The following is a 15,836-nucleotide window of genomic DNA, read 5'->3' as shown; positions in this document are numbered from 1 at the left end:
TAGAACTACTCCTGCGGCTAGACCCCAAGAAATCCCCCGGCCCCGATAATATTCCCACTACCTTTCTTAAAATGTACGCTGAAATACTAGCCAAGTTTTTGATAATAATATTGTTGTGTCCCCTTATTGCTTTTGTGTGTGTGCGCCCCCGCGTCCTCCTCCTAACGACAGTTCGCATCCTCCTCCTAACGACCACTCAATCCTCCTCCTAACGACCGCTTGCCCCTCGTCGCACGCTGTCGCCGGATGCCCCCCCACGGTGCGCCCCCGCACCCTCCTCCTGTTCTGGGAAGCCACTCCCTGCCGTGGACGCTTCTCCACTCCCTCCTTTCTTCGGGCGGCCAGTTCGGCTCCTGCCTCGGTCGACGCTGGTCGCACCCTCATCGGCTTTAAATAAACGAAGTCTTAAAGTACCGTGTGCGTCTTTCGCTGCATTCAACACAGCGACCGGACACGACAAATATTTAATAAGTCTCTTGAGTCGGGTACAGTACCAGATGAATGGAAAATTTCTCGCGTGGTTCTGGTTTTTAAAAGCGGCAGCCGACTACAAGTTGGTAATTACCGCCCTATTTCATTGATTTGCACCTCCTGCAAAGTGCTAGAACACGTACTCACCAAATACCTCAACAATTATTTAGACCACACGGGAATAATGACCAAAGCGCAACATGGCTTTCGTTGAGGATTCTCAACTACAACACAGCTAGTGGTCACTGTAGATGAACTTGCTAAAGTGCTTGATTGCGGTGGCCAGGTCGACATGATTTTTTTAGATTATTCTAAAGCTTTCGATAGAGTACCTCATCATAAACTAGTAATAAAAATGAAATTATTAGGCATTCCGGATCAAATAATAAATTGGGTCACATCATACTTATCAAAGCGAAAGCAGTTTGTCGACATCGATGGAGCCACCTCTCGATTCTTAGAGGTTTACTCAGGTGTGCCTCAGGGATCGGTTCTGGGTCCAGTACTATTGAATATCTATATAAACGATCTCCCAGAAGCTCTCGATCCCTCTGTGTCCGTAAAGCTGTTTGCGGACGATTGTATTATATTTAAGTCTATCAAATCTGTGTCTGACCAGCTTACTTTGAATGCAAATCTACAATATTATGAATGGGAAATGGTTATTAACTTTGGCAAAACAGTTTCTATCTGCATCTGTAAAAAGACCACGCAACATAATTTTTTATACAACATTAATAATATTGCAATCAGAGCTGTAAAAGAATATAAGTATCTAGGTGTCACAATAACGTCACGGCTCAAATGGACGAAACACATCGAAAATATATGCTCCTCCACCCGCAAAAAGCTAGGATTTCTGAAGCTTCGGATGAGCGGTTGCCCTAGTGCCCTAAGACTGAAAGCATATAAATCTATTGTAAGGCCCAGTCTCGAATATGCCTGCATTGTATGGGACCCCTACACGGTAGATGACATCCAAAAACTAGAAAGAATGCAACGTCTTGCGGCACGATTCATTTACAACCGTTACAGGCGCCTAGACTCTCCTTCCGCCATGTTGAAACTCGCAGACTTAGAACCACTGGCAGATAGAAGGAAGAAAGCCCGTCTCAACTTCCTTCATTCATTATACTTTTCTCGACTTCGTATCCGACCTGAAAATTACATCGTTAATGATTCCACACGAGCCTCGCGCCATAAGCATGCCCTTAGCCTGAAACCTATTTTTGCACGCACAGATGCCTACAAGTTTTCTTTTTTTCCGAGAACAGTTTCTCAATGGGATGCTCTACCGGAGAACTCTCCGTTGTTTTGTAATCATTCTTGATTTTCACTGCTGGTTTAGTAGCTGTGCTGTAACCGCGTTCTCAATTGTACTTTTGCGTTGCTTGTTTTGTTGTATTTATATCGTTCGTTACTATCGCACCTGTTTTGCTTTTCCCTCCTGTATGTATTTCCCTCTCCTGCTTGGACATACAGCATGTCCGCAGTATTCAATAAATAAATAAATAAATAAATAAAAAACAGATAAGCGCTATATTTTTGCCAACGCCAAATGTAATCCTATCTTCTTTCTCTTAAGTCAAGAGATGAATTTGATTTACGCGTAAATAAGCGGTACACAGCGACTACATTGATCAGAACGTTACCTGTGGCTGCGGTGAAAATTCACTTCTAAAATACTTCTATGTATACCCACGTTCCCATGTGTAAAACGGGAGGGTGCAACACAATACAGCTCAGCAGTGCTCACGGTGTAAGGTTCCCGCTAGCGACGTGCCAAAGTGGCGATGCAATAACGCACCATACTAAACCGTCTCAGTTTTTTAGGCCATCTTATAAAACGGTGTCATAGCTAATTGCTACCAAAAATAATTTCAATAAATGGAGAATGGTAGTCTAGCAGTGACCTTTTCTGATTCTTCTGACGCAACCGTTCAGGAGGGTTTTATGGTTCAGCACATAACTTTTCAAGAGCTTTCTGCTGATTGGCACCAGACAGTCCCTCATTTTTTTTTCTATTTTCATGCCTTGGGAAAAAAATCTAGAAAAGTTTTTTTTCCGAAATTTTCTGTATCCGAGCCACCCGTCCCTAGTCCGCGCGCGCAGTCAAAGAATCGAAAAGGTTTGAGTAAATTCTACTCATTGCCGACGGAGAGGGCGTAGCTTTGAGCGTGCTGAGTGATGCCCTCTCCACTTTGCTAATAATGAGAAGGAAATTACACAGTCTGTGCTGTGTGTATGTGCGCGCCTGCCTGGGCGCGAAGAACGAGCAGACGCCGAGTGCACCTATATATGAAGGGCGTTGACCGCTGGAAGCAAGCCCGAGCCGCCGATACCTCAAGCTCAATAAGACATCTTTGCCAAAGTGCGGCTGCTGAAATTGAAACCTAATGAACATGACAGTAGAAATCCAGATAGAAAATACTCAACGAGCGCAAGTGAACAGCAGACAGTGATCCATGTGTAGAAATAAATTATCATTCAAACAAACGCGCCAGAAATGTTTGGTGCATCTACGCCTGCAAAGAACGAAAGAGCAGCACTTGCAGGTGTGTCAGTACCGGCAGTGCTAAGAATTTCCCCATTGGAGCGAAAAACATCCCACGCTGTTCGCTTTCAGTTAGATTAAGCAGTAAAACTTAGCGCTACGGTTTGTGTAACGTGCAATACGTTTCTACCTTGCATCCCGTGTTAATATGCGTGCACAACCGCTCTAGAGGGAGAGCCCTGAGCTCTGCAAGGTCAATGTACATGCCATGTTTCCCTTAGTGGCATTATGGTGCGATTAGCAGTACCACAGCTGGCGCCTAATGTTTCAAGCGTAAGCGCCCTTTCGCTGCCTTGACTTATTCCGTGCTGTCTATTTCATTTGCCTTTGCAACACTTGCAAGCTAAAGAGTTGCAAAGCTGAAAAGGTCAGGATCGATTATGTCGCGCATCAATATTCAGGATAAAAGCCACGGATAAACTTCTTGTTACCTGTTTTAAAGTGAAATCTGTGTGCATCAAAACGGTTTCTAGTAGGCTGTAAAGATGCATTGGACGGTCGCTGCTAACACCGCAGATGCTGCAAAATTCGCCCTGGAAGTACTTTTACAGCTGAAATCATCGGGCTTCTGGGGCCGCATTTCTTCAAAGGCTGGTGGGGCATTAGAAAGGATTTCGGTACCTCTGGAAACAAGGAGTTACTCAAGACATGCCTTCGTGCTAATCCCAGCTCGTTCATTCGCTCACACTGCTGCGCGTTATTGCGCATTGCTCTGAGTACGGACAGCTCGAAAACAGCTTGGCTGCGACTGACACTCTTTGCTCCAAATTTCATAATTGCATCAGGCTGATTTTCTTTCTCTGCTACAGCTTCAAAGAAACTGTTTCATGAATCTACAGTAAGTGGTCTTCACGTGTCAGTACGCACCGAGAGGGACGCGCTGAGAGCGGGTCCAGTCAGCTGCCGGTAGGCAACCACCTCGTTGGCCAGCAGCCCAGTGGCCAGCAGGCGGGCGCCCGCGTGTGCCTCGGCCGCACTCACACCCATCAGCAGAACAAGGGGCTCGAGGAACGGAGTCAGTATAGCCTGCACGAGCCGATAGGGGGCGCCGCTTGACACGCCCGCCGAGCTCGAATAGCGAGCGCTTTAAGCATGGAGAAAAAAAAAGCTAAGGAGAGAGCGTGACGTCACGCGGTCAGCGTTCGCAAGCTGCGTGTTTATGAAGCCGTTTTCTCTCCCAGTTTTTCGCTCTCTGAGTCAGTCCTTTATGTTTTGGTTGTGGTATGCTTCAGTAAGCGTGTATGCGCGGCTTGTGGCGCGGGGCATCTACAGCAAGGAGGTTGATCTACGTTAGTCTGTCGCTCTTTTTTTTACTATATCTTTACTTGTTAAGACTAGGCTCTAAGGCTGTCGCCGGACGCTCCCTTCTCAGTTTTTTTTTTCCTCCATGGCTTTAAGTGTGAGGCGCCTTCGAAGTCCTTTAATTTCGAAAGCGCTTCGCTTTGCGTGTCAAGCAGCTCGCTAGTTCATAAGATTCAAATGCTCGTGTCATCGCGGCTACTTCAGTTTAGAAGGCACACGCCTGCTCTTGAGAAGGGCAATGCTGCGAGAAAAAAAGGCACACATTTCGCGGTCCCAAAAGCAAACGCCTGCCCTAACAAAAAGCAAAAATACCTGCTGGCATTCTCTTAGTGGGCGGGAAACAAAAATACCTATGCGAGGCAAATGCAAGGCTGCACGGTTGCAACAGTGGGCGCTGGAGTTGAGTGAAGGTGGAAGAAAGGGGGAATATTAAAGGTTCTACAAACTTGCTTTGTCGACAGGGCTTTGAACTACTTGTAATTTTTCTGCGCAGTGCTTCCAACGTAGTTCCGTATGAGCTCTAACATATTTTGTGCCACGATTGCCATGACTAGTGTCATTATTTAGCCCGAAGTGACATGCAGTGCGGACGTGCTCCTCCTGCCACTAGCGCAGATTTCCCCAGCCATTATACTCACGTGCGGAGTTAGTTCTGGCAGGGACAGGAGTTTGGTGGCGTTCCCACAAAGCTCCCTAGCGAACGCCTCGGCCGACAGGACGCTCACCAAACTGACAGCGACGGCCTCAACCAGAGCCGCCACGGTCTTCAGGCAGTCTTGAACGGACATCGGGCCACGCTTTTCGGGGCTGCGTACCACACGGAGAAGAATGGCGCATTGGAGGGTACTTAAAGGTAGAAAGTGAAGGCGAGCTCCTAGGCTATTGTAACAACACTGTCCTAGTCTGGAGGTCGGTTTTACATTAACGAAACTCTTCTTCAATAGCAGCATTGTAATTATGTAACCCTTCATATTACAGGCGCAAATGTGTATACAAGGATAAATTAAACCTACTTTAATTTAATCTACAACCATCTCTCTTTCCGAACCATCCATGTTCCGAAAAGTTATGAGCAAGACACGATATTATAACAACGGCTGTCTTGTCTTTATTTATTTTTCTATGAACACAATCGATCCTGAAGAATTCTCGAGTTATTATGTTTTTGTGCATGATAGCAGTGAAATTGGTGGTTCTTTTTTCAATGATATATCTCGGACTATAATTTTTGGTTTGTATTTTACCACTATTTTCGAATTGTCCAGTCATGCTTAAGAAGCCAGATAAACATTTGTGACTCCATAGTTTCGTCGCCAGCCATAACATGAGTTATGGCCAGCAATGAAATACGTACGTCTGGAACTGGTGACCATGTGTTGATTACTCATATTGTAATTGTACCAGTACAGCCTGCGTCACCGTTGTGTAGAGCACTCGAGAAGTGTGCACCACAAAATAAAAAGTGATGGCCGATTTGCGTAGTAAGGCCAAATGTGAATTAGGTGCACTAGCATTTCGGCTTTCACTTCGGTTCCGGTGTTCACGGATGGCAGTCATACATCCAACTGCCATCCAGTGTTCACGGATGGCAGTTGTTCGGATAGGGATAATGGGTTATGTTCATCTATGGCCACACTATATATCATAGATCCCTAATAGCCTTCCTGGTCCTTCTGCCGCAGTCGTGCTGCGGCCAAGCGATGCGACACAGCTTTTCTATGGCAGGTTCGTCATTGGTGGGACTCGGCTTGCTTGGGTTGGGTTGTGACCCAGGTTGCTCTTCCCGAGCTCCCTCTCATGATTAATTAAGCTGCCGCGTGACACGCTGGGAGGCTGCTCACATTCCCGCCATTCGGTGGGCAGGTGAGCAGCCTGCCACAAAACCGGCTTCAGACAAACAGACGGACGGACGGACGGACGGACAATGCCGAAATGCGGGGAGACGCCACTATAAGTGCAAGCGCACTAAAATTGAAATTAGAATGCAGCCCATCGTTTCGGGTGAAGTGCTCCCGCCCATCTTGCTTGCAGGCAAATGTGGCTCCACTACCGCGCAACTGTATGCAGTAAAAACTGCAAGCCACGATGAGGTCTCGAGTTATGCGCACGGAATTTCCCTGCTCCAGAGTTTTACACAAGGCTTATGCGGACTACGTAAAGTGGGCGTCCTCTCTGTAGATATGTAAGAAATGTTATACGCCTGTCATTACAGGAAGCAAAAGTACTGCTTTTTTAACGATAACGTACGGTAACGAGCCAAAATTCCGCCTACAGATCATTTCCGTTATCTCTGGAGTAGACATTGGGGAGTTCGGGCCATTTACCCTTGTGTTGTGATTCTTTTTTTGGCGGGCTTCAGTATACGACATTATTGGGCATGAAATCGGCCTTGATGCGCGAAATCGGCCTGGAATACACATTTACACTTATAAAGGCAAAGAGTTGGGTGAGCGACAAAAAGAAAAAATCACAATTTTGATTCGATAAAATCAAAACCTATTCATCGCAACCATATCTCGGTTATATAAAAACACGCATACTGAAACTAGTAAATGGAACAAAAAAAATTGAATAAAAAAACACTTTGCGTCTTTTTGGCGTACGAAGTTCGAGCAATTGTAATGTTGTATATTAACGTGTCTCTTTTGGAAGACATTTGCACAAAAAACAAAGGCCCACTTACACGTACAAAATGTTATATCTTAAAACATAATAAATGATTTTCTCTAGCAGAATGCATGAAACACATGCCTAAGATAAACTGCAGTCTATGATTTTGATGTACATCGGCACAAAGTTAAAGGGTATTCATGGAAATATATCTATGCTGGAAAAACAAAATTTTAACTGATATGATGTTTTTCTGGTTGTATAGCCTGTCCATTAAAAAAATATCTGTTTAAATATCTACTTACAAAATTCTTTACTGCATGTATCGTACCAATGCATGGATACACCTGATTAATTTTCTTAATTCCCAACGATGCGGTTCTGCGTTGCAAACTAGACAGATGGTGGCGAGTTAGTGCGCTAGTCGTGAACTCACATGATGGCTCATGCTGCAGCTAAATTTTACCTAGTTCGCACGTAGCGGACATGGTGCCATTATCCGCCTGTAGCGATCGCAGCAGGGTGCCATGAGGTGAAATTTAGTCATATCTCACCTCCGCTTGATTTCATTTTGCTATTAAGCAAGTTGCGTTATTACCGCATCTCCTCCTTCTTAACTCCAGACCACGCTGGGAATAAGGGCTGCATTAAAGCTGCCGTTGGAGCCTCCCTTTGGCTGTTCATTAACCAAAGCAGTGTCAAGCCATGTAGCCCAACTTGAAATTCTGACTCACGTCTGAGCTTCCTCATTAATTTATATGAAGATGACAACACGCACACGCACACGCACACGCGCACACACACACACACACACACACACACGCACACGCACACGCACACGCACACGCACACACACACACACACACACACACACACACACACACACACACACACACACACACACAGGTTGCACTGTTTAGGCAACCGGGCTTGCGACAAAATGTCTGACAGAACGTTCTTGCCTAGCCCTGGCGAACCTGCAGTGGAAAGCCACCTCCCTGAATTTCCTTGCTCCGTTTCGAGGCGACCAACTGCAGCCCAGTGGTATAGACCAACACCGACCTGTGACGTAAGCAAGAGGCGGTGGCGCGGCAGTCACCGGCTGGAACGACTGGGGAAAAACTTGGGGGTAAAAAGAAGGCTGTGGAGGAAAACGTTTTCAGAGCAGTTTTCTGATTTCACAGACCACCTGTGGCGTCGGCTGTTCGTGAAGAACAACCAGATTCATCCTAGAACAGGTTCTGAAGTACGAAGGGTCATCTCGAAGGCGATGTATTTTCAAAACACCGTGTTATGTGCGCGTAGGGGTGACTGCAGGCTGGGGCTGCGGAACAGGAGCGTGGGCCACTGGAACCGATGTAAGCAAAATTTTCAGAAATATTTTTCTCGTTTTACGGAATATCCATGCAAGCGGCTGTTAACATTTGGCGAGTGCTTTGATTAAGAGTGTTAGAAAGTATGGTCATTTTGTAGCTTTCTTTGCCGCGATAAACGTGTTTACGACGCCGGCCTTACTCCCAAAAATCGTTCTATGCGCTCAGTGTTTCCCCGAATCGCACAAGCTTCTCGTGTAGTCTGACATTGCATCCGACATGAATCCGTCATAATTTGCTCACGGCCGCCGCGGTGGCTCAGTGGCTATGGTGCTCGGCTGCTGACCCGAAAGACGCGGGTTCGATCCCGGCCGCGGCGGCTAGAATTTATTTGGAGGAGAAATTCTAGAGGCCCGTGTACTGTGCGATGTCAGTGCACGTTAAAGAACCCCAGGTGGTCGAAATTTCCGGAGCCCTTCACTACGGCGTCTCTCATAGCCGTAGTCGCTTTGGGACGTTAAAACCCCATAAACCATAAACCAAACCATAATTTGCTCACGGATACAGTCGTTAAAACTAGACAGTCTAGACAGCATCACCTGATAAAACAGTTCTCAAACGCCATTGAAAGCGAACGAAATAGAACAACGCACTGTAGCAGATGGCGCTCCAGACGATAACCCCTACCGCCTCTGGTAAAACCCCCCGGCGTCCGCCAGCGCTACCTATGTGTGATCAGGGTGCTAGTCGTCGGCTCGAGTGCGCAGCTCGTTTATCGTGCTGTTTGAGGAGTGTCTTCAATGCAAACCTTGCTATCGTTCGAACGGCAATATCTGCGAGAGAATATAGAGTGTGTGCCAGAAATGACAGGACACGAAAAGCTTGCGCGGTTCGGGAAAACACGTAGCGGATAGACACTTCTTTGGGGTATGTCCGGCACAGCATTTTAAAAAGATAGCGTCGAAATGACGAAGCGTACTTTGCCGCACTCTTCTTGAAAGCACCCGCCAACTGTTAATGAACGGCCGCCTCCATGGCTGCTCAGTCAAACGAGAATATAAAGTTTTGCTTGCATATGTTTCTATGGGCCTCGCTACCGCCCGTAACCCCATGCGGCGGATGAATCTCATGCGCACGTCTCACGGAATTTAAACATTTCATACTTTCAGAACCTGTTCTAGGAAGAATTTGGTTGTTATTCACGAAGGGACGACATCATAGGTGCACTGCGAGATTCGAAAACTGCTTTGAAAAGTTGCGCTTCCATGTATTACTAGGGGCGCTAAGCTAGCCCCCAGTCGGATCCGCCTGCCAAAAACCTCCATTTTGTTTGTAAACACGATGTTCGTCTAGACGCATGGGCTATGCGCATGCCAAGTACCCTCGGCATCGAAGGCCTGTGTGTCAGCCTCGTCGCATTGCGCGGCAACGCCAATGTACCCGTACATCTTTCACACACCATTTAACGTTTACCTCGAACTCCTCCTGCACCGCTTTCTTCCTCTTGTTCCGTTGCTAGTAAACCTGCTGAACATCGCATGCGCCAGTTACCTGTCTTGTTCTCTCACGCTGCAGCAGGCCAAGGCGGTGAGCTCTGTCTCCGGCTGTAACAGCTTCGAGGACACAATGCCGGCAATTGTGGAGAGCAGAGAGGCCACCATGACGTCGACAGAGTCCAGCTGCGAATCACGCACGAGAAGAAAAAAAAATTGGTCTTGTTCGAAAGGCAACTTGTTTCAAGGACATAAAAAGATAAATCGCCTGCACAGCAGGAATGAGAGATGAACGTTAAACAGTGGTTTGGTAATAAAGCCGATCGGGTGGCAGATTTTTTTTTTATTCACATACCCTAAAGGCCCTTTACAGGCAATACACAGGGGGGGGGGGGGGGGGGGGGGTTGAAAAACCCATAGTCAATGTAGTAGGTAGATAACAAAGTTAAATTTGAAATCTGAAAATGTGAAAAGCATAAACAAACGCGGTCCAGTAAAGAGTGAACATAACTGGGTCAAAGAAAGACTTGAGAACACACACACATATAGACCACAATGCAGGAGACAAAATTCAATTTCTAGCGAGTGTGTATTAAGAATAACTAAGCATGAAGTAAGCACTTCAATTTGCTAACAAATGCGCCGTAATTTTTTTCGGAAACGATTTCTGCAGGAAGCTTATTCCAATGGTAAATGGCAAGGAACAATGGCGAATTGCGCATAAGTTTGGTGTGAGCGATCTTGGGCTGCACTTTAAAGCAGTGGTCTAATCGGGGAAAAATCCGATGTGCTGGTTTGATATGAGATTCTGTGAAGGGCGAACGACTGTGATAAAGCCTGTGAAAGTGACTTATCAGGGTGACGAGTCTTCGCTTTTCAAGTGCGCTTAAATTTAGAGATGATTTAATATCGGTGATGATGGAGTAGCGAGCGTATTTCCTTGTGAGCAGGAGCAATATCCACTAAGCTTGGTCATTCGTAACCTGGCAGTTCGCAGAATGCAACCAGATGAATCCTTTCCAGCAGAAACGTCTACGGTCTATGCGTACGTAATAATATCCCCAAGAACGAGCTGAACCTAATATACACATGATCAATGTCAAGCCATTTCAAGCGCCATAAATGGGCGTATATATCATGCGCATCTGCGTCCGACAAAAAAACAAATCTTCATGAAGGTAGATATAGCTATAGTTTCTCACGCAACAATACTTTAGTTTATGGGGGTTTAACGTCCGAAAGCGATTCAGGCTGTGAGAGACGCCTTAGTGAAGTACTCCGGAAATTACGACCACCTGGAGTTCTTTAACGCCAGGTGGTCGAAATTTCCGGAATTCCTAATAATACCCGCCACTTTCCTTGCGTACGCCTCATATTAAAAGGAAAATGAGCACATAATGAAACTGGTTTGTCTATTGAATATATCGTTCTAATTATAAAAAGTAAAATTCCCTAAAATCGGTGTTTTTTTTTTTGAAGTCGAAAAAGCGGAAAGCTGGAATACAATTATTACTATTATTTTTTTTAAATTTATATCGACAGTTTACCCAACTTTCACACCTCTTCCGAATGTATACTATATGCTGATGACTCCGCAATATATAACTTTGAGAAAGGCATAACAGCCCTTGCGTCCAAACTTAATAGCGACCTAGCCAATCTGCCCAAAGACAGATTGTCTAAAAAAAAAAATTTGAACTGCGTCCAAAGGAAAGCTGTCCGTTTCTTTATTTAACCGCTGCAGTCGTTTCGATTCAGCCACAGAGCTTTTACAGCGCGTTAGTCTTCATACTCTGAGAAGTACAGCAAAGCTGCAGCGTTTGAAATTTCATTACTTACTTATTCACAACTCATTCCAGCTAAATTTTTCAGTCTTTATAGATATAAGACACACGCGCCAAACCAGACACATCTTGCAATAATAACTCGTTCTGGTGTTCTTATTTTCCGCGGTCCGTACGCGAATGGAACACTTTGCAATTATGTACTACAGCGCAGCCAACATAGGAAAAATTTATTGTACTCGCTGAAAAGCCAGTTCTTTCTTATACGCATTGCTGACCTTGTTTCCTCATGTGTATTTGTTTTCTGTTATTTTCTTCATTTTTCAACCAACTCCTGTAAGGACCCCTTCGAGGTTACCGGTATTCAAAATAAATAAATAAATATTCCTGGTGCTCCCGGCACATGTTGCAGGTCAAAGCTGATAAAACTAAGTTTGTACTGTTCACTTTGCCCCAAAGGCAAATAGTGTGTGTTCTTTCCATTTCAATTGGACTAAACTTCAGCGCAGTCAGCGAGTCATCAATGCTTTTAGGAGGACAATTAGATCGCCAACTGAAATTTCATTCGCACATAGCTCGCATCAGATTCAAGACCAAGATTGCTTATGGCTTAAAAGATTTACTCAGAATCCGTTCAGACTTTACACAGCCTACATTTTTAACACTTTAGAACTCGTTCATACATTCGATTAGGGTAACACTTACAGTACTCAACTGACATCCTTACAAGCAGGTCACAATCAAGCAGTCCGAATAATATTGAAGAAGCGTAGCTTGTTGGGCCAGTTGGTGCATGGTATGTAGAAAACCAGCGAAAAGGACGCATTCACAAGGAGAAGTACACAGGACAACGGTGACACCAGCGTTGTCCTGTGTACTTCTCCTCCTTGTGAATGCGTCCTTTTCGCTGGTTTTCTACATACATTCCGAATAATATCGTTCAGCTCTTTCGATTCAAACGCTCAGTCATTACTTCATTCTGTGAAAATTCTTTCCGTACGTGAGCTTTTTCAAATTAACCTTGATATCTTCATTCACAAGCTAATTAATATACACACCTCATTTCCTTCTATTCCACAACCTAAGCTTACAAACGCTAACACAGTAAGATTTGCGATTAACAGAAATCTAATTCTGCTTAAAGTATGCACCAATTATGCGTAGCAAACAGTTCATTTTTCATCAATTTCTTCCTGGAATAGCTTACCAGCGGAATTTAAAAACCCGAAAAACCGAATTCGTTAATAAAAATTATTAAGCTGGTTTTCGAAATCATACAATTATTAAATAAACTGCACAGGAGCGAATAGCATAATTGTTAACTGTGCATTACATGTTCCAAGAGCAACTTTACCGAGTTCTTCTTGCTGTCATGTTGTTTATTGTTTTGTATTGTATAACTTATTCAGCTGTGTACTACTTGTATAAGATTATGTTTGTTTGCACACACCTTTTCTTTATTAACTGTGCCGCTGCCGATCGCGAGAACTGCACAAGTGTTCAGAGAGTTTTTATTGCAGTTGCTGTGTTTTATCATTTACTACTGTTCTACTTAATGATATAGTAGCTCCCCGTACAGTCACTGACTGCGGAACCTCCTCCTGTATAAATTTGTACACCTTATAATTGCTTTTTATCCCAATTCCAACTAAACAAACTGAAACCGACACTCGCTTCACCGCAGAATACGGTTTTCGCGAAAAGCTGCGTTCATACCAAGAACACTTCGCGAATTTAGGAGTCCTTGACCGCAACGCAGTTGACTTTGCATGAAAAATCACGCAGATGACGATCCCCCAAACGCCATTATTAGTGTCACCTGTTTGAGCCGAGTGCCGCGAAAAAGTATTTCATTTTATATTGGCCTTAACGACTTCAGGCCTTAACGGCCTGAAGGAAGGACTGGCGACGCCTTACTTTCTTTTACATTAACTGTCCTCACTTTACTGTGAATAAAGCTTGCCTGCTTCTTTCCTTCCTGTAGGGAGGTCACAAAGTACTGCTGTAATGTGGCTTTACTTGATAGTGTGTTGCAGGGCTCTTTCACCAAGGTCTCTCAAGGCTCTTCATAGTAGTGTTACCTCAGAATCAGTTTTCTTGTTTGTTGTGCAGGTAATTTGCAAACTTAGCCGCCCAAGTGAATGTACTTGCCATTGCTGCTAGAACTGTCGCATTGAAAAGAAAAAACAAAAGAATAAAGAAAATAACATTGGTCAGCGTCAGGGAGCTTTTCCTACCCCGAGGTCGGTGTACACGGGGAGCACGACGGCTGAAACGGTGGCGAAGCCCACGGTCATGACGCAGTGCATCTCGGACAGGGTGAGCCGCTCCACGTACGGACGAATCAGGAAGGGTGCCTCGCTCTGTGGAAATGGCGTCGAAAAGGAAAAAATGCAGAGTAAAAAGACTGCATATAACTAAAAATACTACCTTAAAAACACAATTCGGGCACTTCACAGCACCAAGCGGGGTTTATATCATCTGTTGGCAAAGCTTTTCAATCTTTCGCACCGGAATTGCTACCTATTATTGCTATCGATACGAAGCCTGCTCAGATGCAGCCCGGACTAGAGATTACTAACAACCTGAACGTCTTTTAAGCAATAGATCTACTAGATGCAAAAGTCGATCTCCGTGTCGGTGCGATCCTTGACCTTGATTGACCTTGATCAGCAGCTTAGCAATAAACGGTTTGTCGTTTACAGATAAACATAGGTGCTGATGGTGACACCAGCCCCAAAGCGCTCCCGGTATCAATGCACAGCGTTTGAAAGGGTTTGCCCAGGTGCAGACGACGCCTGTGGCGCTGGTTTTGATAAGGCAGGTGGCTTGCGAAGCATTCCGCGCAGTCGGTTTCATAAGGCACAGGTGCAGTTGAGCTGGCGCAATAATTTGGTCGAAACACGCGCTCTCTTCAAATAGGAAATGTTCTGGGGCTAAATCACAGTGTTGCCAGAACTGAAAACGGACCACAAAACCGTGCATAGCCTTAAGTTAAACGCCAAATGTCCAAACATAGTTAACCAAGTACGACACGATGACGACCTCCAAGTTTGGCCCGGGTCATTTCCTATGTTTGGCCTGTGCCACCTCCGAAATTTTACATAGGCCGATTTGTACCAAAATCGATCGATGTGCAAACATAACTGACCGTATCCGACTCGATGGTGTCCTCCAAATTTGGCCCGGGTCCTTCCCAAAATTCGTTCCGGGCAACCCCCGAAATTTTACCTTGGCCCGTTTCTAGAGTTGATGTCCAACAAAAATTGAGCGTTTCCGACACGTTGGCGTTTCTAAATTCGGCCTGGACGAACCGCGAAATTTGACCTTGGCCGATTTTTACCAAAGTGTTTATGATACGAACTAATTATGGTAGCCAAACGCTAACTTTTCAGTCTACTAAACTGTTAAACAGCTTTGGGATGCACATGGATTTCAACAAACCTTTTACTGTTTTTAAATGTGAATGCAGACACTTCTTGGTTAATTCAGCAATTTCATACACAACTTAATGATATGTGTTTCTAGTAGAGCCTCATCAAATCGATTTAATCGACAATACGTGTTCTGCGGTTTGCACATGGAATGTGGTACCTAACGCTTGCCATTGGATACAAAATTTTTTTGGTGTTCTATTTTTCTTTTCTTTTGTTCATGATGGGGAGATGGCGCGGTGGGCAGCACGAGGAACGGAAAGTGAACGACACGTGTTCCTTCTGCGCTATCTTTTCATCATGAACGTTATCTAATTCGCCCAACTTTCGGCTTTGCTTTTCTTGTGTATTGGTTTTGATGTTTGTAGTGCCGGTTTTGCACTTGATGTTCCTATTGTCTGTGCCCTTCGTATGCAAACCTGGATATGTTTACAGAATCCGCGTTTTCTTACAACTTTGGATCGTTTGAGACTGATGTACAGGACGATAAAATTTTGCCTTTCAAAGAATTGTTTACATTTTTTCCCTGCTACTGGCCGAAGTATTATGCCTGAGTTCTGTTCGTTGATGCAAAAATTTGTACAAGGGGCCAAGGCCTCGTCAAGCTCGTAGCCTTTAGCCTTGGCCTCCTCTTAGACACTGTCTGAGGAACAAATAAAGAAAGAAAGAAAAATCCATGTCCAACCATAACTGAGCGAGGCTGACACGATGGCGACCTCCAAATTTGGCCTCGGCCATTGCTGAAATTTGGCCTTGGCGATTTTGGAATGCTTTCGCATTATCGTAGGTTTAACCAAGTTAAAACTCTTTGGTGTACCATGTCTGCAAAAGGGAAACCATGTTGCCTTATGTCCACCATAGTTGGCTTGCCCTTG

General features: G+C 44.9%; 1 protein-coding gene across 1 annotated transcript in view; it reads right to left on the bottom strand.

Annotated features, from left to right (window-relative positions):
• Positions 1-3,874: 3,874 nt before the first annotated feature.
• LOC149344626 (sodium/nucleoside cotransporter 2-like) overlaps positions 3,875-15,836 on the bottom strand; it is a 141,561-nt gene continuing 129,599 nt past the window's right edge. Inside the window, exons 5-8 of the mRNA XM_089547270.1 lie at positions 13,765-13,890; positions 9,802-9,929; positions 4,966-5,134; positions 3,875-4,051 (exon numbers count right to left, since the gene is read on the bottom strand). Of these exons, the coding sequence (XP_089403396.1) occupies positions 3,875-4,051; positions 4,966-5,134; positions 9,802-9,929; positions 13,765-13,890 (600 nt within the window). The remainder of the gene's footprint in view (positions 4,052-4,965; positions 5,135-9,801; positions 9,930-13,764; positions 13,891-15,836) is intronic.

The sequence above is a fragment of the Amblyomma mixtum genome, chromosome 5 (genome assembly GCF_055824585.1).
Source record: "Amblyomma mixtum isolate Tamu chromosome 5, ASM5582458v1, whole genome shotgun sequence".
NCBI classification, from domain to species: Eukaryota; Metazoa; Arthropoda; class Arachnida; order Ixodida; family Ixodidae; genus Amblyomma; species Amblyomma mixtum.
This window is presented reverse-complemented; position numbering and strand designations above follow the sequence as displayed.